General features: G+C 34.9%; 1 protein-coding gene across 3 annotated transcripts in view; it reads right to left on the minus strand.

The window, feature by feature from the left end:
* Window positions 1–22,740, minus strand: part of SPAG17 (sperm associated antigen 17) — a 251,538-nt gene that overhangs the window by 19,398 nt on the left and 209,400 nt on the right. For all 3 annotated transcript variants that reach the window (XM_074263223.1, XM_074263224.1, XM_074263222.1), the window contains 7 exons: window positions 15,066–15,193; window positions 11,346–11,528; window positions 6,856–6,969; window positions 4,662–4,707; window positions 2,700–2,775; window positions 1,909–1,956; window positions 1,073–1,172 (listed from right to left, as the gene is read on the minus strand). In XM_074263223.1, coding sequence (XP_074119324.1) covers window positions 1,073–1,172; window positions 1,909–1,956; window positions 2,700–2,775; window positions 4,662–4,707; window positions 6,856–6,969; window positions 11,346–11,528; window positions 15,066–15,193 — 695 coding nt within the window. The remainder of the gene's footprint in view (window positions 1–1,072; window positions 1,173–1,908; window positions 1,957–2,699; window positions 2,776–4,661; window positions 4,708–6,855; window positions 6,970–11,345; window positions 11,529–15,065; window positions 15,194–22,740) is intronic.

The raw sequence follows: 22,740 nt of genomic DNA on the forward strand, positions 1-22,740 counted from the left end.
AAAATTATATTAAAAATAGATGTGGCTTATATTTATACACAGGGCCACTAAGGAGGAAGATAGAAAGCAACATATGAAGCTAAATAATTGATGGAAATTACTTAGGGCACTTTTCATTCTATATTCAAGAAATCCCAAAGAAGGCATAACAAACTTTTCTAGGAGATGACTGAGTCTTCCAAAGATGTATGATTACCACTCTCATTTATGCTAGGTACCCATAATAATAAGACAATATGGTGCTTCTTTTTCAACTTTCAACTGCTGGTGGTGGGTGGATGGGTTATTTATAGCACTCATGGACTTAGAAGTGGAAATATCCTTTAGATGGGGCTTGTTTACATGGACACTAAAGAACTCAAAATATCACAGCTATGAGGAAGTGGATCTAACTGAAGAGGCTCTCGGAGATTTTGTTCTGCTTCATTTTATAGATAAAGAACCCGAGGCCCAGAGAGATATTCCCTTAACCCAAATTATCACAGAAAGTTGGTGGAAGAATTAGTACTAAGACTAGGTTTTGTCCATTTTCTAGTATAGTAGTGTTTCCTCTCTGCCATGTTATGGGAAAATTTGCTAGAGGAGTTTACAAAGGGAATGGTTGAAAAGGTGAATGGGGCAGGAGCAACATGGAGAGGAATATATAGAAGCATATGATATTTTAGCAATAGACTTTCACATAAAGATTTGGGGAATAAAGCATGAACAAAGCAATGGGGCAAATACTGGATTTTTTTTAATGTGTTCCATTGAGGACTTTTACTATTACTTAATGTAGAAAAGTCATTTACTGTCTCTAGGTCTCATTGTCCTCATCTGTAAAATGCTGGAATTGGATTATATGGTCTTTATGCTCCTTTCCAGCTCTAAATCAATGATTTTATTAATCAAAAACTGTTCTGTCCTCCATGAGTTTATTGGAATCCAGAAAGAAGACTGATTTTGAGGACTATGACTGACTGGGAAGACCAGTACAGACACTGCTTTAGCCAATGTGAACATCACTTATCACATTTATACAACAACTAATGTACAAACTCTTAAACCATTGTATTAAATTGAAGCTAATTACCTGGGTCATAAATATCTTGCCAAATTCAGACTGGAAATATGGTGGTATTGTATGCTCCCTCATCCCTAACAAGCAAGTTTTGGTCTCTTCAATCTCCTGCCTGATAAAAAAGAAGGCACAGAAGAGAAAATAATCTTATCATATCCACCCATTCCCCCATTATCCCAGAAAAGATACACAATTATTAAGAGTATAAATGACAAAGAGCAAGAAACTAATGTACATGTGAACTGAATTGGTCTTTTTTGTGTGTGTATGTATGGTTGACCAAACCTACCCCAGACATGTTTAAGATCAATAATTTTCCTTTTCAGAAAGAGACTCCTATATAGATGCAAAATAGCTTAGATTTATGTACTCAGTCAGCTAGTTTATTAAGTACCTTATACATGTCAGAAGTGAGCATTTATCAAGTATCTACTACATACCAGAGAGTGTGTCAACCATTATAATACCTTAGGGCAAAAAATTTAACTGGGCTACATGTGCCTTAAGTAACTGTTAAATGTAGAATACTATGTTATAGTTTGTGGCAGCTGTGAAGCTCAAATATGGCATAGTCTCTTTCTTCTTGGAGTTTACAGCCCAGTTGGAAAATAAGACATGTGTATATTATTATGATTTCATATACATTATATATAACATGATCTGAATCACATATAATGATATATATATATACACACACATATATGTGTGTGTGTGTGTGTGTGTGTGTGTGTGTGTGTGTAATACAAAAAGATGCATGATTAATGTATTTGAAATATGGTAGGCTGGGAAATTTTTATATGTTTAAAACATGATTTAGAGACTGGATCTCTTTGAACTGATCACCATACCTGTTCTGTTCCAGTTTTTCTTTCCAGCGTTCTGAGGGTTTAGGATGGCTACATGAAGGGGAACAAAGAAGTGAAGAAAATGGGGTCAAAGCAGTGTCATCATTTTTACAAAGCTACCCAAAGCTTACAGGAGGAAACTAGTCACCATTTCATGAGATGTTAATCAAATAATGAAGCCTGGACTTTGCATACTGTGATTTGCATACTGAGAACTTGGAACTTGTAGCATGTGATCTTGAGCTATAAAATTAATCTTTTTCTCTGTTTTTAATTTTAAAAAATAAAATTTTTATAATTGAGAAATGGCAAATTGTTATAAACATGCTACTAATTGTTATAGCTGACATTGATATAGCATATTAAAATTGGCAAAGCATTTTAGAAACATCAATTCATTTAAGACTGTTAACAATAACCCTGTGATGTGGATATAAGATATTTTTTTTGTTGTTGAGGCAATTAGGGTTAAGTGACTTGGCTAGGATCACACAATCAGAAAATGTTATGTGTCTGAGGTCAGATTTGAACTCTGGTCCTCCTGACTTCGGGGCTGGTTCTCTATCCACTGTGCTACTTAGCTGCCCCCAATACAAAATATTATTAATAGCTAATTAATAGTTGAATCACCTGAGGCTCAGAGATATTAAGTGATTTGCCCATCAATGGATGTCAGAGATCAGATTAGCATTTAGGTCTTTTTGACTCCAAGATAGCATTCTACCCACGATACCAATCCTCAGAGATTTGACTCATGTCTCAGGATAATAAAAGTTTGTTCTTGATTATCTTACCTCCACTTATCCCAGTTTATTTTGGTTGTTATTTCTGGACTAGCCAATGCCCGCTTGTATAATTCTGCCAGGTGTACTGCAACATTAAGGAAAGGAGTTAAATTTTCACTTTCTCTTAGTATAGAACAATATTCACATGAACTGATTCCCTGAAGTTTGCTTTACCTAAATCCTATGATTGAAAAGGACAGTGTTTAATCCAATTATCAGGAGTTTGAAAATCTAGTTAATAATAGGAAATATCACAGCATTTTCTTTTAAAAACAACATCTGATAGTGAAAAAGGCCCCAATAGTAAGAAACTTCATTCAAATACAATAAAGTTTAGCTGGAAAAGTATCTCATTTAATCCAACTCGTTTTATGCAGAAGGAAATAAGAGGCCCAGAGAAATTATATGACTAGAAAATGTTGTTAGGAAACATCAGATTGAATCCAAGTCCTCTTAGTCCAGACCTAGTGCCTTTTCTATTGTGCTAAATTGATTCTTATTCAGGAAAGTGTTGTTCTTGGCTTGCCAATAATAAATCTGTACTCTGGTTTTCCACTAAAGTTTCTCTGAGAGCCATAGAGGTAGGAGACAGAAGGGCCACAAAGGATCTTTGAGTCTATTTATCCTGGCATACAGTTGGATACAACCTATTCTCAGACCTTTTCTGATGAAATGTCTTGATTGTTACCCTGAAGATGAGCATTTCTTGATCTTTCTTTTCCTTCTTATTCATACCCCATAGTCAGGAACATGCAGCCATGGTCCAGAGAATTAAGGGTGGGAATTTTAAGAATATGGCCAGGAAATACTAATAATCCAAGAAAGTTCCAAAAGTCTCATGATGGAAAATAGTATCCATGTCCAGAGAAAGAACTAATGGAGTCTGAAGAAAATTACTTTCATTTTATCTTTTTTTTTTGTATTTTTCCTTTTGGTCCATTTCTTCCTTCCCAACATGGCTAATATGGAAACATGTTTTACCAAATTGCACATATATAACCTGTTTAAAAATTCTTACTGTCTTAGGAAGAAAGGAGGTGAGATAAAAAGTTAAAAATTGAATTTACATGTGACTGGAAAAAATAAAGTACTATTAAGAAAAAAAATAATATGGTCAGGGAAATAAAAAATAACTTCTTATTCTTTCCTCAGATGAGATTCAATTTCTTATTTCTAAGACATAACAACATTTCATTTCTATCTATGACTCTCACAGTCAATTGGCCCAACTGAAGATGATGTTTAATTTTTTTATATTTGAACTTTGGTTTGTCACACATTTACAACTCTACTGCATATTCCCTACTTGTGCAGTGTGTGTTTAAAATGTAATTTAGGACATCTAGGCGGCATCATAGTGCACATAGCAATAGGCCTAGAGTCTTCCTGATTCCTGACTATGTGACTCTAAACCCTTAACTCGACAAATTTTCTCATCTGTTAAATGAGCTGGGTAAAGAAATGGAAAATCACTCCAATATCTTTGCAAATCCCAAATGGGATAGCAAAGAGTTGGACACCACAAAAATGATAAAACAACAACAGCCACAAGGTGAAGGACTCTTCATTTATCCTTATTAAATGTTGTCTTTTCAGAGCCTATCAATTTGCATGAGTAAATGAACCATTGTGATGGATAAATAAGAAAGGAGAAGATTAACAAGAAATGTCTATCCTCAGGATTGACATTTCATCTGAAATAAATTGAGAACAAAAATAAGAGATATTACAAAGTTATTATATTATATATATAAAGTGCATGAGAGATATTGCCAAAAATAATTAGCAGAACTTGGTGACTGATTAATTGTAGGGCTGAGGAAAAGTTCTTCATTAGGAAGAAACATTTAAAAAATAAAATTCCAAATATATTAAGAGCAAGGATTTTATTATACATAAAATCCCCCAATATTATTTTTCAGTGTAGTGTCCCCTATGTGGTCAATATTTTAAACAAAATATGACACTTACCATCAGTAAAATGATCTTCTTTGCTTTTTTCAATTTTGGGAAACGACTGCAATGAGGATAAAAAACATTTCAATACAGGATTATTTTTGAAACCAAAATCCAATTCAAATATTACTTTTTTTAGGAAAAAAAGCAATTTATTACAGCAAAATTGATCGAACAAGTGATTATTCATACATTGCCTAAATATATCTAATGCATAGAATTTATCTATTTACACTATGCATCTTTGCACAGTTGTAATGATTAGGAAATTTTCCTTTTCAAGCTATATAATGTGTTTTTATGGCTACTACACCTTGCTCCTCATTCTATGCTCCATGGCTAAGAAAAAAAAAAACTGCCTCTTTCAAATGATAGCAGCAGGGCAGTTAGATAGTGCAATGGATAGAGAGACCTCCTTGGAGTTAAAAGACTCATCTTCCTGTGTTCAAATTCAGCCTCAAACACTGACTAGTTTGTGACTCTGGTAAGTCATTTAATCCACTTGCCTCCATTTCCTCATCAGTTAAATTATCAGAAGAAGAAAATGACAAAACACTCCAGTAGCTTTGCCAAGAAAACCCCAATGGGGTCACAAAACAACCGCCACCACATGATAACTCCAGCCCTGCTTTATATTTGAATGTAGTTATCACATCTCCCATTCCTCTAAATATTCTCTCCTCTAGACTAAATATATATATTTCTTTCAACTTATCTTCATATAGGTCTTGAAAAAAGTCATCCTGCTGGTTGTCCTGTACTATATCTTGTGATCTTCAGAGCTAACCATGGATCTGAAGTTATAGTATGACCAAGGCAGAGATCAGTGTGATGATCTCCTTTGTTCTGGACACTAACCTAAGACTATATTAGCTTTCTTGGCAACTATGTGACACTGTTGACTGAACTAGTATCCCCTGAACTGTTTGCCATCAGTTTTCCATCCTGTAAATGGCTTTCTTAACTGTCCCTCAAACTCAACATTCTATCTTCTAGTGCCTTTTCATTGGATGTCCTCCCAGATCAGGAACTGTTGAGTATTGGCAAATTCAAATGAGATAAAGGAAGTAAATCAGTTTGCAAACCTGCTACATAAATTTGTTATTAAATATTACTATTAGTGTTATTATTACTATTTTATTAGCTTTAAGGCACAAGGCTTCCAAACTGTTGATGCCTTTATTCCTTGAACCTTCTATTATACTCTTGCTGAGCTCAAGCAGTGTTTCGAGAACCAGTACAGGGGTGTGTTTAATATTGGGGTTTTCTAGGGATAAAAAGTATGCACATAGTCTTTTACATTTAATCTATACTATGAAAACTTTCTTAAGTCTAAAAAATCAAATAAATCAAAGCCATGATTTGTAGTAATTGTCTATTTCTGAGATATTTGAGTTTCTGCTCAAATTGAAAATGTTCTCTTCCTTTAGAGCTAGCTCCAGCACACCCTTATTTAGAATGCTCTTCCTCCTCACATTGCATCTACTAGCTTGCCTAACTTCCTTCAGATTCAGCTCACCTTTTTTAGGATATTTTTGCAGTCCTCCTTATAGCTAATATCTTCCCTATGAAATTACCTCCCATCTATTCCATACACATTCATTGTATGTGTGTGTGTGTGTGTGTGTGTGTGTGTGTGTGTGTGTGTGATTGGTTGCTATTACCTCCCCATTAGATTGGGACCTACTTAGAGAGAGAAACCATGATTTTGGCATTTATTTGTATATCTAGATGCTTCTCACAGGACTTGACATATTGAAAGTATATAATAAATGCTTATTGACTAGTTAATTTTAAAACATATTTTAGTTTAATCCATTGTTTTATCCTGTGAATATGCAACTTGTTAGCTTATCATTTGAATATTTGTTAAAGCTTACTATCTGAACTTTTTTTCAAGCTGTTTATAAAAAAATATTGGCAATAGGGATCTTTTTTTCTCATGGTTTCCCCAAATATCTGTTCTTCTAAATTAAGTGAAAAGTATCAAATTCAAAAGCTCCCCAACATATTTACAACTGAAGAGGAGGTCCTAAAGAAAGCCTGTAAGTTCCAATGACATGTTTGCAGATATTTGCAGAAGTGAGAGACTTTAAGGAGAGGGAAGAGAATATGTTTAAAATGGCATCGATATTACCAAGGAGGCTTTCCTTTGGCACATAGGGCATCAAACAATGACTTCACTTAAAAAGAACTAATTTCTACTCACCATTACTAGTTTGAGCAGGTCTGCAGCATTGCCTCTTTCTTCTTCTGTTCGTGAATCCTTAACGGTCATTTCCTGTAATTCATCCTCTTTCTTTAGGATATGGTTTATATAATCCTAGATCAAAGAGGGACAATGAAGTCCAAGAAGAGGTTAATGATTTTTCTCAGAAATTAAAAAAAAAACTAGGCTCAGGTGCCTATATTTGGAGTTTTTAGGCTATGGGAAATATGACAGAAATTCTTAGCCTGATAATCCTTTGGGGTGAGATTCTGCCGGGGAGGGGGGGGAGTCCTGTGAATTTGGATGAGAAAAATACATATATCTTCATCTTCTCCTAATAGAACATTTTCTCCAACAAAAGTTTAGCATTTTAAAAAATTATTTAAAACTTTATTCTCAGAAGACATTCACAGATTATACCAGATTGCCAAAGGGATTCATGAAATAAAAAGGCAAAAGACGTCTACATCATAGTTTTCTTTCTCAACTTTAGTAGTCAATTTTACAGGAAAGAATATATCATTTATACTATTTTTATTATGTATACATACCTATTTATGTATATTTATAGCTATATTTCTATCTATCCATCACCTATATCTTCTATCAATCAATGTATATATTGATCTGTCAAATTATTCAATCAATCTTGTATGTAAATACTTGTTTTTTTCTTGCTTTCAACAATATCTGGGGTGGCCTTGAGATAATGTCATATATAGATTGGAATGTCTAGCCTAGAGAATTAAAGTTATATAGAGGATAGAATAGCTATTTTCAAATATGGGAGTTTTTCAATTTGGAAAAAAGGATTATACTGTTGTTGTTCAGTCATTTTAGTCATATCTAACTCCTTGTGGTGTCATTTGTGGTTTTCTTGGCAGAGATATTGATCCTGGAGTGGTTTCATTTTACAGATGAGGAAACTGAGGCAAACAGACTTGACAGCTACTAAGTGTCTGAGGCCAAGTTTGAATTCATGAAGATGAGTCTTCCTGGCTTCAGTATGGTGCCACTTAGTTGCTCTATGCTGGTTTTTTTTGGCCCCAAAAGGCAGACAAATATTAGAGGCAATTTTTGGATTAACATAAGGAAAAAGTAACTTCTAAAACCAAATTAACTGAAAACTTAGAGCCATCTCAAAAAGGATTGGTCTATATAATAGGGTAGAATAGAAGGAAATTTTTCACTGATAATAAACCACGATAGACTTATATGGATGGTCACAATCATCCAGGTGGATGGCAAAAGAAAATTGATTGGGAAAAAAAAAACTATTCTAATAAAGACTAGTTAGCAGCTAGGAGGGTCAGACAGTGTCCTTTCCCTTCCTTCCTAGCTGAAGAAGAAGAACATCAGTTTCAATTACCAAATCTTGTAGCAGTAAGCCAACAGAATTCTGGAAGATGTAGGATGGAGAATCAGAAATCTAGAAGTAAGATACATATGCTTGATTTGGCTGACCAAGATAGAAGAACTGCTTTTAAGTGAATGGAATTCTAATTGTATTAATTGAATTTTTTAAAAGGTGAAAGAAGCAATGAAGAACATTGCTACATAGATTGAGTTGTAATGAATAAGGCTGTTGGTGTCTAAACCTTGGAAGGAAGTGATCATACCATCTTCGGCTTTGTAATAGATGATAAGAGGAAATCCGGATATAAATTACTTCAATATTAAAAAACATTTCAAAAAGTTCAGTTAAATGATAAATAGGATTCTCTGGTTAAGGATTGTACAGGGGAAATCTGTGAGAGAAATGGGAAGCTCTCAAAAAGAAAATTCTAAAGACAGAAATACACATTATTCTACTGAGAAAGAAGAGAGCTGTTTAAAGTGACCTAGATAGCTACCCAAATGTTTGATAAACACCTTCAACTTTTAAAAAAAATATACATTGAAGATGAAAGGAAGGAAAAGTTATAAAAGAGTAGTAAAAAAAAGCAGAAACATTGAGACTAAGGAGGGTGATGAGGTACGTGACGGATGGAAGGGGCATCAGAAAGTTTAAAACAAGATGAGAGATTCTAGGGATAATAAAAAAAAAATGAAAGAAGGGATAGAAACATGATGCCAGATAAATGAGATGAGATAAATCACATCTATCTTCTCAACTTTTGTTTTATTTTTCAAGGAAATTATTTTTCAGAAAGAGAAGGATAGAACAAAAGTGGTACATAAGGAATTGAAATATAAATCAGGATAAATGAGGAGGAGGTTAGAATGGATCATTTAATCACACAAATAAGGACATAAGTCAGTCATAAAGGTTTGTGTTGATAATAAAGCACATAGTCATACATGTTAAAAAAAATCCATGTGTATGGTAAGAGGAATAGCCCATTTTTTCTTTGTTTTTGAGACTGGTTATTTCTATCTCACTCAGGCTAGAAGTACAACATTCAATCAACCTAGTCTCCTTCTGAGCAGTAGTAGAAATTTGACCTGCTTCATTTTCCTGACCTGGGCCAGTTCATTCCTCCTTAAACAATCTGGGGATACCTCTTTACAAATCGCTGACCATACCAACACTGAACTTAGTGTAGATACCCAATTGGCTTAATCCAATGTGGCTCAAAGATTCTTTAGAGAAAGAAAGAAAGAAAGAAAGAAAGAAAGAAAGAAAGAAAGAAAGAAAGAAAGAAAGAAAGAAAGAAAGAAAGAAAGAAAGAAAGAAAGAAAGAAAGAAAGAAAGAAAGAAAGAAGGAAAGAAAGAAAGAAAGAAGGAAAGAAAGAAAGAAGGAAAGAAAGAAAGAAGGAAAGAAAGAAAGAGAGAGAGAGAGAGAGAAAGAAAGAAAGAGAAAGAGAAAGAAAGAAAGAAAGAAAGAGAGAGAGAGAAAGAAAGAAAGAAAGAAATAGGGAGAGAGAAAGAAAAAAGAAAGAAAGAAAAGAAAAGAAAAAAGAAAGAAGAAAGAAGGAAAAAAAGAAAGAAAAAGAGAGAACAAAAGGAAGAACAAAAGGAAGAAAGAAAAAGAAAGACTCTCCACCCTCTACTTCCCTAAGATAATAAGCAAAGATAATAAACTTACACCATAATTCCATTTATAGCCTCCCAACTGGGGTCCCTTTTCCAGTGTTTTCCTCTCTTTATTTTGTTCATTCAAGATGAAACTGCCAAAATGATATTCCTGAAGTATAGCTCTGAGTAAGTCACTCCCTTGCTCAAGAAGCTATACAATCCCCTTATTGACTCCAGTTTAAAAATTAAACTTCCTTGTTTGATTCTGAAAGCCACTCATAATCTATCTTGGATTTCTTTCTCATTATTCCATAGCACACATTCTGCATTCCAACCACATCGTTCTACTTCTTATTCCATAACAACATTCTATCTCCTTCCTAGGCTCCCTTGTCTCCTATATTTGGAATGCTCTCCCTCTTAACTTTTACCTCTTAAGAGTCCCTTGTTTCCTTCATGATTCATTTGGGGTAACCTTCTGCATGAAACCTTTCCTGGGATTATTAAGTGACTGTAACTTTGAAAAATTGATAGAAAATAGGGGAAGTATCACAGGAACTAGTATAGAGGTAAATGTTAACTTGCTTTTTAAAAGAAATAAATAAAAAGAAAGAAAAGGAATGTGTAATTTTCTAATTATAGGCTGGTGAGCTTGTTTTAAAAGCATGCCAAAATTCTAGGACATATTATTAAAGCTATTGTATTTGAGCACTTAAAAAGACGCAAATAGGACCAAAGTGAGAAATACTTAGAGTTGGAAGAAATGTGAGAAGATAAACATATTTATACACCATTGGTAAATCTGTAAGTTGGTCCAACCATTCTGGAAAACAATTTTGAATTACATGAGAAAAGTTGCTAATCTGTTTACATTTTTTGACCCAGAGATCCTGTTATTGGAAACATACCTCAAGGGGATCAACAACATAAATGTTTTAGATATCGGTATTGAGTTGTTTCAGCTATGTCCCACTTTTCATGACCTCATTTGGGGTTTTCTTGGCAAGAATACTAGAGTTCTTGCCATTTACTTCTCTAGCACATTTTACATATAAGAGAATGAAACAGAATTAAGTGACTTGCCTAAGATCACATAGCTAATAAATGTCTGAGGCCATATTAACTCATGAAGATGAGTCTTCCTGACTCCTGTCTTGGCACACTTTCAACTGTACCACCTAACTGTCCCATTCTATATATGTCAGAATATGTTCATAGCAACATATTAGCAAAAAATTGGAAATAAAATAGGGAACAACTGAACAAATTATGGTTACATCAATATAATAGGGTATCAGTTTATTGTAAAAAAATAATATGAGGAATCCAGGGGAAAAATGGCAAGATATAAACTAAGACAGGGTGAAGCAAGCAGAAGTAAGACAACAATATACGCAATGACTATAAACAATATAAATGAAAAGAATATAGACTCATGAAACTGAGCTCTGATAATGCCCAAATCTAACCCTGGAAAGGGATAAAGCATCTCCTCTTTTTGGAAAATAATGACTTCATAATTCCAAATTACCTTAAGGGAAAACTGCAGCTTTAGTTTCAGCTCATTCTTAATGACCTCATGCTGAATGAATTGCCGGACCTGGAGTACTTTGGGGCACTTTCGTATAGGAGCAGGAAGGTAAGCCAAGTGCACAGACCCTATGGATAGCCCCTTCCAAATGTGAGTTCCAAATGGGGGACCTGGAGTTTTCTTCTGTAAAAACAAAACCAACACCAATGATAAAATAGTTTCTCATATAGAATACTTTTACAATTAAAAAGTATTTTTGATCCCTGGTTAGTTCAGCATCTTCCCCAATGAATTTTCTTTGTTTTTGAGACTGGATTTACATTTCTCATTTCAGCTGGAAGTGGGCCCATCCTAAAATCAGCAGCTACTAACCTGTTACTACCAGGTTTATGCCTCCTTAATAGAATCTCCTGGAAGCACCCCTCTCTCTCCTAGGGCCTTGCCACACTGGTACAGTGATTATAGGCATAGGCCATCCTGACTGACTTCCCTGATCCATTTCACTAAGGCCTTTTTAAAAAAAAATTAGTTTGAGTGTATAAATCTGTATATTGCATTTAACATATACTTTAACATATTTAACATGTATTGGTCAACCTGCCATCTGGGGGAGGGCATGGGGGGGAAAGAAGGGGAAAAGTTGGAACAGAAGGTTTTGCAAGGGTCAATGCTGAAAAATTACCCACCCATCTGTTTTGCAAATAAAAAGCTATAATAAAAAAATTTAACACAAAAATTTAGTTTGAAATCCAGATGCTTGAGGAATGGCAAAACCAATTATATGTAAGTGGCTTCCAGTCAATGCTGTACTATGGAGAAGAGATCCTTATCCAGTAGTCATCTAGGGCTAAAGAATTTCCCATTCCTTTCAAAATGAGTAAATCTGGGAGCATTTTAGCAGTTCCTGGCATATAGTAAGTATTTAATAAATGTTAATTGAATTTATTGTATTGTATATACATAGTTTATTTGCTCCTGCATCAATCTTGCTTTAGAGATTTCTTGAGAAGTTGTGCAAGACTTGGAACTATTCTGGGCACTCCTAGAACTGTCCTTGGGTTTTAAATAGGTTCCCAAAGTGTATGCAAATTCCTAAACTAGATCTGGGATGGACAGAGTCTTTTAGCAGTCATTTAGCATACAAAAGGGTGACCTTAAAGGTGACCTACATTTGTGGGATAGACTTCTAAGTTTATTTATGGTAGGCATTTTAACTCTTTGTTTTAAAGTTCCTGGTGAGACTCCATGACATGCCATCATAACCCTGAGAAGACCCAGCATTGTCATTTGGACAAGTTCTTGATTTGAGTCATTCCAATACTTCTTTGCTTTAGGAGTGTTAATGTGTATGGACAGAATCCTAGATTGGAAGCTAGGAGATGAGCATTCATTCTGGTTCTAGGTTTGCTATTACTAACTAGCTGAGTGGCTTTAAGTAAGTCACTCCATTTGGTCAAAAATCACATAAATTAAGAGATACTAGCTAGTCCCCCAAATCTCTTCCAGCTCTAAATTTCTATGAGCTTACAAAATATTCTCAAAAGTTTTTCAGAGGGAGAAAATTCATGTCCCCTTGTTCTCAAATATAGTTATACGGAAAGCACATTTTAGATTTGTTGTCATACACTGTAAATGTTGTATGCTGATGGGTAAAAGATAGTGAATAGAGGCTTTTAGGCAATATCATTACTAAATAGGGCACTGTATCTGGAGGTTACTCTCATTTTTAGTAGCTATTCTGCCTATTATATGTCTCTTCTTTTCTTCCCCAACAAGGCTGGGGATCCATATTCTCAGCTCTAGTCCAAGTAGGGGGCAAACAATTGTAGATTTACATCTGGAGGAATCTAAAAGTCCAAAACCTCCCCAACTGCCATGTTTTTTATTTTATTTTTCTCTCCTCTTTCAGAGAAGGAAATGGAGGTATACAGAGGTTAAGTGACTTCTTAAGAGTAGGTTTCTATGTTAAAATTCGAAAGTAATTCTTTCTAACTCCAGTCTGCTATCCACTCACCAGAATAAAGGGCATACTTTTCTTTGATATTGCCAATTTATTTCCTAGGCTCATTTCAATGAGCTGGTGGACTATTAATGGAGAGTCCTACCACACTTAAAAGAAATAGAGGCACTCTTTGAAAAGATCATTTTGAAAGCATTCAGAATGATATCAGGGGAGGTATCTTCTGTGACTTAGAAATGACAAGCATGTTTAGTTTAAATTTTCTTCTAATAATTCATGGAAATGTTCTGCTGTGATTAGTGCCAATGATTAAGCAGTAAACTCATCTTTGCTACAAGCTTCTTTTGATCTTTACTGGTTATAATGCAAGTACCAAAGGTTTTTTTTTGTTTTTGTTTTTGTTTTTTTTAATGCTAAATGAACTGGAAGAGGCTTTAAAGATCATATGGCCCAACTTTTCATACAGATTAAGCAACAAAAAGCTGCTAAAAAAAAGGAAGTGATTTGTCTGAGGTCATCCAGAAAACTTTGGGACATAGCAAAAATGGGAACCCAAATGCCTTGGGTCTCAGTTAAGGGTTCTTTCCACTCTACTAATTATATCCCCCTCTCCTGATCAAACATATACCTTCATTACGGATAATTTCATTAAAACAAAACTTGGGACTATATTAGCTACTGCAAGGTGGCTCTTTAAATATGGAAATACTCTCAGCTGCAGGACTTAGACCTATGTTTTTTCTCCTATAATCTCTTGCCTTTGTTTCTCACTCAAACCTTTGTATCTTTGGGAAAACTTTATGAGGAAACTTGGACTATTTTAAAATGAATAAAGTTTGTTTTCTTCCACTATATTCCAGGACTCAATAGGATATCTCCATATAATTCTAATGTAATTGCAAAGCTATTTATCATGACTGCATTTTTCTAAAATATTAAATGAAAAAATGGTAGACATGAAATGATTGGAATTATACGCCAAAATGAAAGGCTAAAGAACTCCTGAAGAGGAGCAGTTTAATGGAACAGTGGACAGAGCACCAGCCTGAAGTTAAGGGGATCTGGGTTCAAATGTGATCTCAGATATTTGAAACTTAATAGTGTGTGACCCAGACAAGTCACTCAACTCCAATTATCTCACAGAAAAAGAAAAGAATTCCTAAAGAAGGAACTAAATATTATTGTTAAAATGATTATTTAAAAAGGGGGGAGGGCAGCAAATGAAGCTCTGGTTTTTGAGTCAGGAGAACCTGAGTTCAAATCTAGCCTTAGGTACTTATAAGCTATGTGAGCCTGGACAAATCATTTTGCTCTTGATTATATGTATCAAAAAAAAAAAAAAAAGGTGGTGATTCGATAATAGGAAATGTTATTATCATATTGGATAGAGTAGTCTTTATAATGTAAGTTTATTTCAACTGGAGGTAGGGCTACTCAGTATGAATGCACTTAAAATATCTCAAAATAGTAAAAGTAAAAATAATAGAAAGATAGTAAAAAAAATAGTAAAAGTCTTTTAATAGTAAAAACCTTGGGCAAAGTAGATAAAGGTAATTTTAGTTGGTCAGGGCAAATTCTTTTTTATTTCCTCATTTTAATGGGAGTTTGAAAAGCAGGGTGGTGTGATACAGAATTGGTGGGGAAGCCTGAGTTCAGATATTGCCATATTAGTTACACAGGATCAAAGCTTGAGGGGAACTCTTCACCAGGAGTGAAGAAAAGAGGCAAGGGTCTTCCAATGCTTCACAACAACTTTGTACCTCAGATGGGGGAAAAGTATTCCAGGGTCTTGACTGAAGATTAGTGGGCACAATAGTGTCTAATTCTTTCTTCATAATCCATGGAGATACTTCATAGAAAGGGCGAAGAACAGTAATACTCAGAGCACCTAGATCAAAGAAAAAATTTAAAAGCATCATTTCTGAGTCAAAATTCCTCTGCAGAATTCAACGGGGGCATCCTGAGAGCTTCCATTTCTTTCTCTAGAATTGTCAACTGTCAACCTTTACCAAAACAAAGGAATTCTGTGTTAATTCAGAGTCCATGTAAGCCTTTAAAAGAAAGAGATCATTATTAAAGGACAAACAGAAAACCAGCTACTTTAATTAGTAGCTGGAGTGAAATCTTTTCTACAGTTGATTATTTTTCTCAATGAGGGATAGAGTGTGTGCTAAGCAGCTTAGGAACACTTCAATTCTAAATCTAGCTCTGCCATTAATTGATTATATATAACTTTAGAGGAGTTATGTGTCACAGTTTTTTAAATATATTTTTTAAATGCTATCTTCATTTCCACACACTAATAACCAGTATTTTTATAGTATTGCTGATCAGTTGTTTCATGCATGACCAACTTTTCATGACTCAATTTTGGGTTTTCTTGGCAAATATATTGGAGATAAAATTATCTTCTGCAGCTCATTTTAGAGAAGAGGAAACTAGGCAAACAGGATTAAATGACTTATCTAAGGTCACACAGCTAGTAACTATTTGAGGCTGAATTTGAACTCACTCAGGAAGAAAAGTCTTTCTGACTCCAAGGCCAGTGATCTATTCACTGAGTCACCTTAAAATTTTCATAGCATCTCATCATTTATGTTTCACAACAATCTTGTGAGGTAGATGCTATTAGTATCCCCATTTTATAGATGAGGAAATGGAGACTGAGAGAATTTAAGTGCCTTTCTCAGCATCACATGATTTTAAGGTGATATTTGAGTCTTGATTCATTCCAAGTTCAGTATTCTGGTCACTATACTACCTAGTTACCCATAAATACATTCCTCTTCCCTTTTCTGTCCAGAGAAAAGAATCCCTAAATTGCAAATTCTTGAAGCTTTAGCTTACTGAGACTTTACTCATCCCACCTCCTCAAATGATACAAGGTATAATAAAAAACAATTGTAGATTTACATCTGGAGGAATCTAAAAGTCCAAAACCTCCCCAACTTCCAAATGAAGCCTAATGAACAAAATTATAGGTTATGGCTTTGCAAAATAATAAAAAAAATCATTGTTATTCATTCACTAGATAGTTATTGAGACTTTATTTATTGACTTATCACTATTGTATTTAGGATTGTTCTGGTGATTATGGGAAGAGTTATATGCTCTTAGATCATAGACTTAAGACCTGAAAGGAAATCAGAACCTACTAGTCCAACCCCCTCATTTTAAAGTTGGGGAAACTACATATAAATAACCTGCCTTTGGCCCTTTAGTTAATAAACAATAGAGTCAAAAATAAGACTTTTCCTATTCCCCAGGTTGTTGGTGCTCTTTTATTTCCAAATAACCTTATATTTACTTACTTTAGCATTTACAATTTTAAGTTCCTTTAAGATTTAACTCAGACATCATCTACAATGACAAGTCTTTCCTAATCCTACCAGTTCACTTCCTTTTCTCAAATTGTCTTGTATTTATTTATCTGTTGTGATAACCATTATTTCTTCCTAGTAGGATTGTAATCTTGTAGGCAGGAATCACTTCATTTTTGTCTCTAAATTTCTATTTCCAGTTACCATACTTTGCACTTAATAGGTATGAATTCATGAATGTGGCTCTTTGATCATCACTGATTAAGATGATAATAGAGTAGTGGAGCTGGAATCAGGAAGACTTATCTTTATGAGTTCAAATCTGACCTCAGACATTTGCTTTGGAGATGAGCTGGAGAAGGAAATAGCAAAACCACTCCAATATCTTTGACCAAAAAATTCCCAAGTGGGGTTATGAAGAAGTGGACATGACGAACGAATAAACAACAACTAAGAATAATGTCCCACTCAGTGAAAAAGTTTCAGTTCCAGACCAGCATTGGAACAAAGTTCTAGCTCTACAATCCTTCCAGCTCAATATTGCCTCTGACACAGGCATCTGAGGACATATCATAGAAGGAATAGTTTAAAAACAACAACAACAAAAAACAAAACAAAAGATTTGGGAATTTCAGCCTTTGAAATAAAAGTATGAAGAACATATGGTAGGAATGATTTAGTCGATGCTTTATTTTGGAAGTAAGCAAAAAATGGCAGTGATCATCGAGTTGCTATAGTTCATAATTAGGCTTATAATTTTCACATTAAAAGCTTTTCCCAAGTAAATTACACTCTGTTACTTTGTGTTAGCCATAAGCATGAGCCCTGATGCCTTCACAATATTTCATTTATTTATATGTTTGAAAAATCCATAAACCATTTCACTTGGTCTCATTTCTTTCATTATATTGTGAGTTGAGTTTGAATTTGTAATATTTTAAAAATTATTAAAAAAGGTAAGTTGCTGAAAAAGAAAAATGATTATCATCATCATTTAAGGCACCACATTTTGAGAAACTTTGCACCAAAAAAGCCCATCCAACATTATTGTTGTTAATATATTATTAAGCTATACTTTATTATTATTAATGTGATAGCTAATATGTATATTTTATATTATAAGCATCTATGTTATTTTTTATTTTTGTTTGTATATTAACAAAACGTTTCATTAAAATTAATGTGTAAAGATTTCTCATTTATGAAAACTTTATCAAAATATTTTCTTGTAAATTTTTATTATTTGTAAAACTCACCTTGTATTTTAATCATATACTATAAAGAAAGAAATACACAAAAGGGGTTTTTTTCACTTCAAAATTCTTTTACTTTACTTATAACACAGTTACATGGGAATTGGCAGAATTTCTTCCACAATGGAAAGTCTCTGTAAGACTCTGGGCCAGCACGACTGGAAAGCCCTTATTCCAGGCTTATAGACATTGTTAGTTGTTTAATTTTATAATCTTGGGCAGTGTCTACTGCCTCAAGCCCTGGCACTTCACATAACCCAGAAAAACTCCCAATTTTCCCTCCATATAGGTCTGTTTTTAAGTCTGGGTGGGAAAGGGAAACTAAAGTATAGTTAAGAAAACTGTTTTCAATTTTCGTAAGACTAATCAGTGATAGAAAAAGAACCAGCATTGAGAGTGAAAATAAGGAGGCAAGAGAAAGTAAAAGGAGAAGAGAGTAGGAAACATTTTAGGAATTCAGTTTATTGAGAACATGGAGTATGCAAAATGTTGTGATATAAAATGAGGCAGGAATGGGTAGGGAGATACTGGACTATACGAGGTTCTTAACTGCTAGGCCAAGGGATTTGTGCTTAATCCTACAGACAGTGAGCACCCACTGGTGATTTTGGAGTAGAAGAATGACATGACTTGTGAATCAGACAATTATTTTTGCAGCTTTGTCAATGGAGTATTAGAGATGGAGAGAGATGAATTAGGAGACTATTATAATAATCCTAGCAAGATACACAGATGTATGTACTCCAGAAAATACTCCCCCAAAGATTCGTGCACAATTTAAACATATAAACATATGCTAGCTAGTCAATTAGGAAGCACAGAGTATAGAATGTTGGACCTGGAGTCAGGAAAACCTGAATTCAAATCCTACTTTCAGATGGTTATTAGTTATGTGAACCTGGGCAAATCATTTAAGCTTTATTTGTCACAGTTTCCTCAACTATAAAATGGGGGTAATAACAGGGCTAAGCAACATCAAATATATTAACATGGCAAAAACAGTATGTTACATCTAAACTAATTTTAATGCCATGATTTAAATATTATTGTGAGGAAATGAAATATCATATTATTATATGACATCATTTTATTTTTATTATTATTATACATTCGTTTTATGTAAAAGAACATGCTTGTCCTTTATCTTTTTGGGGGCGAACTCAATCTCACTGACATTTGTGAAGAGTTCAGTAATTCTCAACATATTTCCTTTGATAAGAGACCAAGGAACTTAAAGCAGGATGAGCCTTGGACTTATGTTTGAGGAGCAAAAGAGAGACAGGAAAGAAATGGCGGCCAAGAATTAACTTTGATGTTCAGTTGTTGGAAAATTGATGTTCAGTGTACACCTGCTTTCTAAACCAAGAAGCAAAAAAAAAAAAAAAAAAAAAAAAAAAAAAAAAGTCTTTACGTTATTCCTTTATTTTGATATTGCCCCTGCTGGGGGAAGTAAGAAAGCTCTCTCTGGTTGCCACTCTGATGTAGTACTGTGAAAGCTTTTAAATTGCCATGAGAAAATGGAAAATGAAAAACATCAAATACTGCTTCAGATATTTATCTAATACACTGTGGTGAGTGATGGTAAGTGTCATCCTCTGTTTTGGGGATAACACAAGGAGCCTAGTGTGGTTAGCAAAGCAGAGAAAACCTCACTCTCTTAAGAGGCATGTGTAAGGAGGTGGTAGCTTGGAAAATAAGAATTCAGAATGTTCCCTTGCTTGCTTTAGTACTTGCTATTAATTCTGCTTTGTTTTGAGTAAATGCTTTGCTTTAGTTGGGTGTCATGTGACTTATGCTGGCTCATCAGGAGAAAGTCAGTAAAAATGGGAATTTGTGAGTTGATGGACTCAAATAGATGGCCACCCACTTAGTACCACAGACCCAGAAGGAGGAGACAACAGGAGATCCCATTAGGAGTGCTGCACAGAATGCATATAAAAACACACATGCAAATAGGTAGTAATATGCAGATACATGCGAACTATTTGGGTTTGTGTGTCTGTGTGCTAAGGACTTCACTGAAATAAATGCCCGTTATTAAAAAATCTTTGTTCATGTGATAAATGTCCCTAGAATCCACTAACAATTTTTTTAAAAAAGAAATACTATTTTAAAAACTTTTATCAGCTGCTTTTTGCTTCAAAATGGCTGTCTGTGAAGTCAAACCTGACTTGTCACCATGCTTTTCTCACTTTATGTCTCTGGACCTCAGTGTCTTTAGCTGTAAGAAGAGGGGTTGACCAACAACAATACTATATGATGATCAGTTCTGATGTGTTAGGATTACTAGGTGAGAAAGGTTGTCTGGATAGTGACAAGGTGAGAATTCAGGTTGGACAATTACAAGGTGAATTTTCCAGTGGAAAAGCTTCCAATCTAGATCTCAGTCTCTCTGACCCAGAACCGTGAGTAACGAGGAAACTTTGTTAAAGATTAAGTGAGCGTGCTAATAGATAAATAAGGAACTTAACTTGTTAAGGGCTAAACCAGGAATCTCTTATAGTGAAATGGGGCAAACACCTTCTGTTCAAGGAAAATGTTTGGAGAGCATCATCAAGGTTATGAAAAGCCAAGGATTGATTATAATTTTGGAAGAGATTACTGAACTTTTAAGAACTGTGAAGGTCATATATCCTTGTTTCTCTCTGGAAAAAGAATTGGATCCAGATGAGTGGAAATTAGTAGGAGAGCAATTAGGTGAACACTACAATTGTCTTTGTGACATTTTACCCTTTGGTTCCAGACCAAACTCAGTTTCCAAAGATACAATTCATACCTACAATTTAATCCAAATGGCTTTAAAAAATGTTATTCTAAAGGAAGAGATGAAGGAGCAAAATGGGGAAGTGTCAACTAAACTAGGTGAAAAGGATGAATCAGATAACAATGAAGTTAAGTACAATTCTGAGCAACAGCAACAGGAGCACCTCCCATCTCCTCCCTCAATTAACCCTTCAGGGGTGGAGCAAGAAGGAGGAGAGGAAGAGGCAGAAACACAAACAGAATTGTCTGTGAAGCAGTCTAAGCCTATGACAAGATTAGAAAAAGCATTGGTTAAAGCTAAAAAAGAAGGACAGGATATAAGTGATTTTATACATGCATATCCTGTGATTGAAAATATTGACTCTGTAGGTAAAAAAAGGAGAAGATATGCACCTTTAGATTTGAATAAAATTAAGGATTTGAAAAAAGGTTGTACCCTTTATGGGGCTACATCAGCTTATGTCAAAATGTTACTAGATGGTTTGTCTTATGAAGTCCTAACCCCGAATGATTGGAAATCCATAGCTAGGACATGTCTGGAACCTGGAGAAAATTTATTATGGCTTGCGGAATTTCATGAATTATGTAAAATTCAAGTCAGATGCAATTTGGAAATAGGAGTTAACACACAATTCACTTTTGAGCACTTAGCTGGTGAAGGTCAGTATGGAGAGAATTCGGAACAGATTAATTATACCATGACAATATATGAGCAAATTGCTAAGGCTGCAATAAAAGCTTGGGGTGTCCTCCCTGGACAGAAAGATTGCGGAAAGGCTTTCACTAAAATACAGCAAGGTCCCAATGAACCTTTTGCAGATTTTGTGGGACGTTTGCAAACTGCTGTCAAAAGAACTATTGGAGAAAATGCAGCTACAGAAATAATGACCAGACATCTGGCTAAGGAAAATGCCAATGAGATTTGCAAAAGAATTATATGGGGATTAGACAAAGATGCTCCTTTAGAGGAGATCATAAGATGCTGTGCTACAGTGGGAACAAATGCTTTTTACACCCGGACAATGATGAATGTGGAAAGGCAGGGTCCCTCCTGTCAAGGGACTTCTAGAGAAACTCGGCGATGTTTTCAATGTGGAAAAATTGGACATCTAAGAGCTCAGTGTAGGTATGGAGATACAGTGAAAAGACAGGGTGAGAGAAGACCTAAAACCCCATGTCCAAAATGCAACAGAGGACTCCATTGGGCATCAGAGTGTAGAATAATTCAGGGAAATGGGATGAGGGGCCCAGGTCCAGGGCCCCAGGCAAAAAAGACTTGGGGCATGATGGCAGCTGATGTTACACCCAAAGAACCTTTAGAAGGTCAGGACTTTGATTTGATCAACCAGGAGAAAAGCAATCACATGGCAGAAAGGGATTACCCAATCAGTCAGCCAAAAGGCAATCAGATTGCAAAAATGGATTACACTTGGGGAGAATACAGGCCTTTTAAACCAACAGGGCTGTGTCCAGTGCAAACAATTCCAATGTAATTGCCAGATGATGAGAAGAGATTTACAAAGTGGTAAATAGAAGGTAATTAGATAGGTTAACTGCCTGGGGGAGAGGGTTTGCTTGTATTTCTTCAGCAGGAGAAGGAATCAAATGGGTGCCAACGAGTCATATTCGCCTTGTCCATCAGAGAGAGACAGAAAAAGAGAAAAGACCTCAAAATAAAGGAGAAGATCTAAGAAACATCCTACACCGAAAGAGCATGGATAATAACAAGACTGTTAAAGAACTTTAAAAACCAGCAGGAATCATTGGACTTCCTCACACAAGATGAGACTAATGGACAATGGACTTATGGACATTTATAAATTTTCAATTTATGATTATTTGATTATGTTATTTGTCATATACTTCTAGCATGTATTATGTTACTATGTTACTATGTGCTTATGTAATTTATGTAATTATGTGTAATACTTCCCATATTGATGTATGATGATGACTGTCCTATGTTCTAAATCAAAAGAAAGGGGGAGATGTTAGGATTACTAGGTGAGAAAGGTTGTCTGGATAGTGACAAGGTGAGAATTCAGGTTGGACAATTACAAGGTGAGAACTCAGGTTGACTTGATAGTCCTCTGGCTCAG

The sequence above is a fragment of the Sminthopsis crassicaudata genome, chromosome 4 (assembly GCF_048593235.1).
Source record: "Sminthopsis crassicaudata isolate SCR6 chromosome 4, ASM4859323v1, whole genome shotgun sequence".
Taxonomy (NCBI): domain Eukaryota; kingdom Metazoa; phylum Chordata; class Mammalia; order Dasyuromorphia; family Dasyuridae; genus Sminthopsis; species Sminthopsis crassicaudata.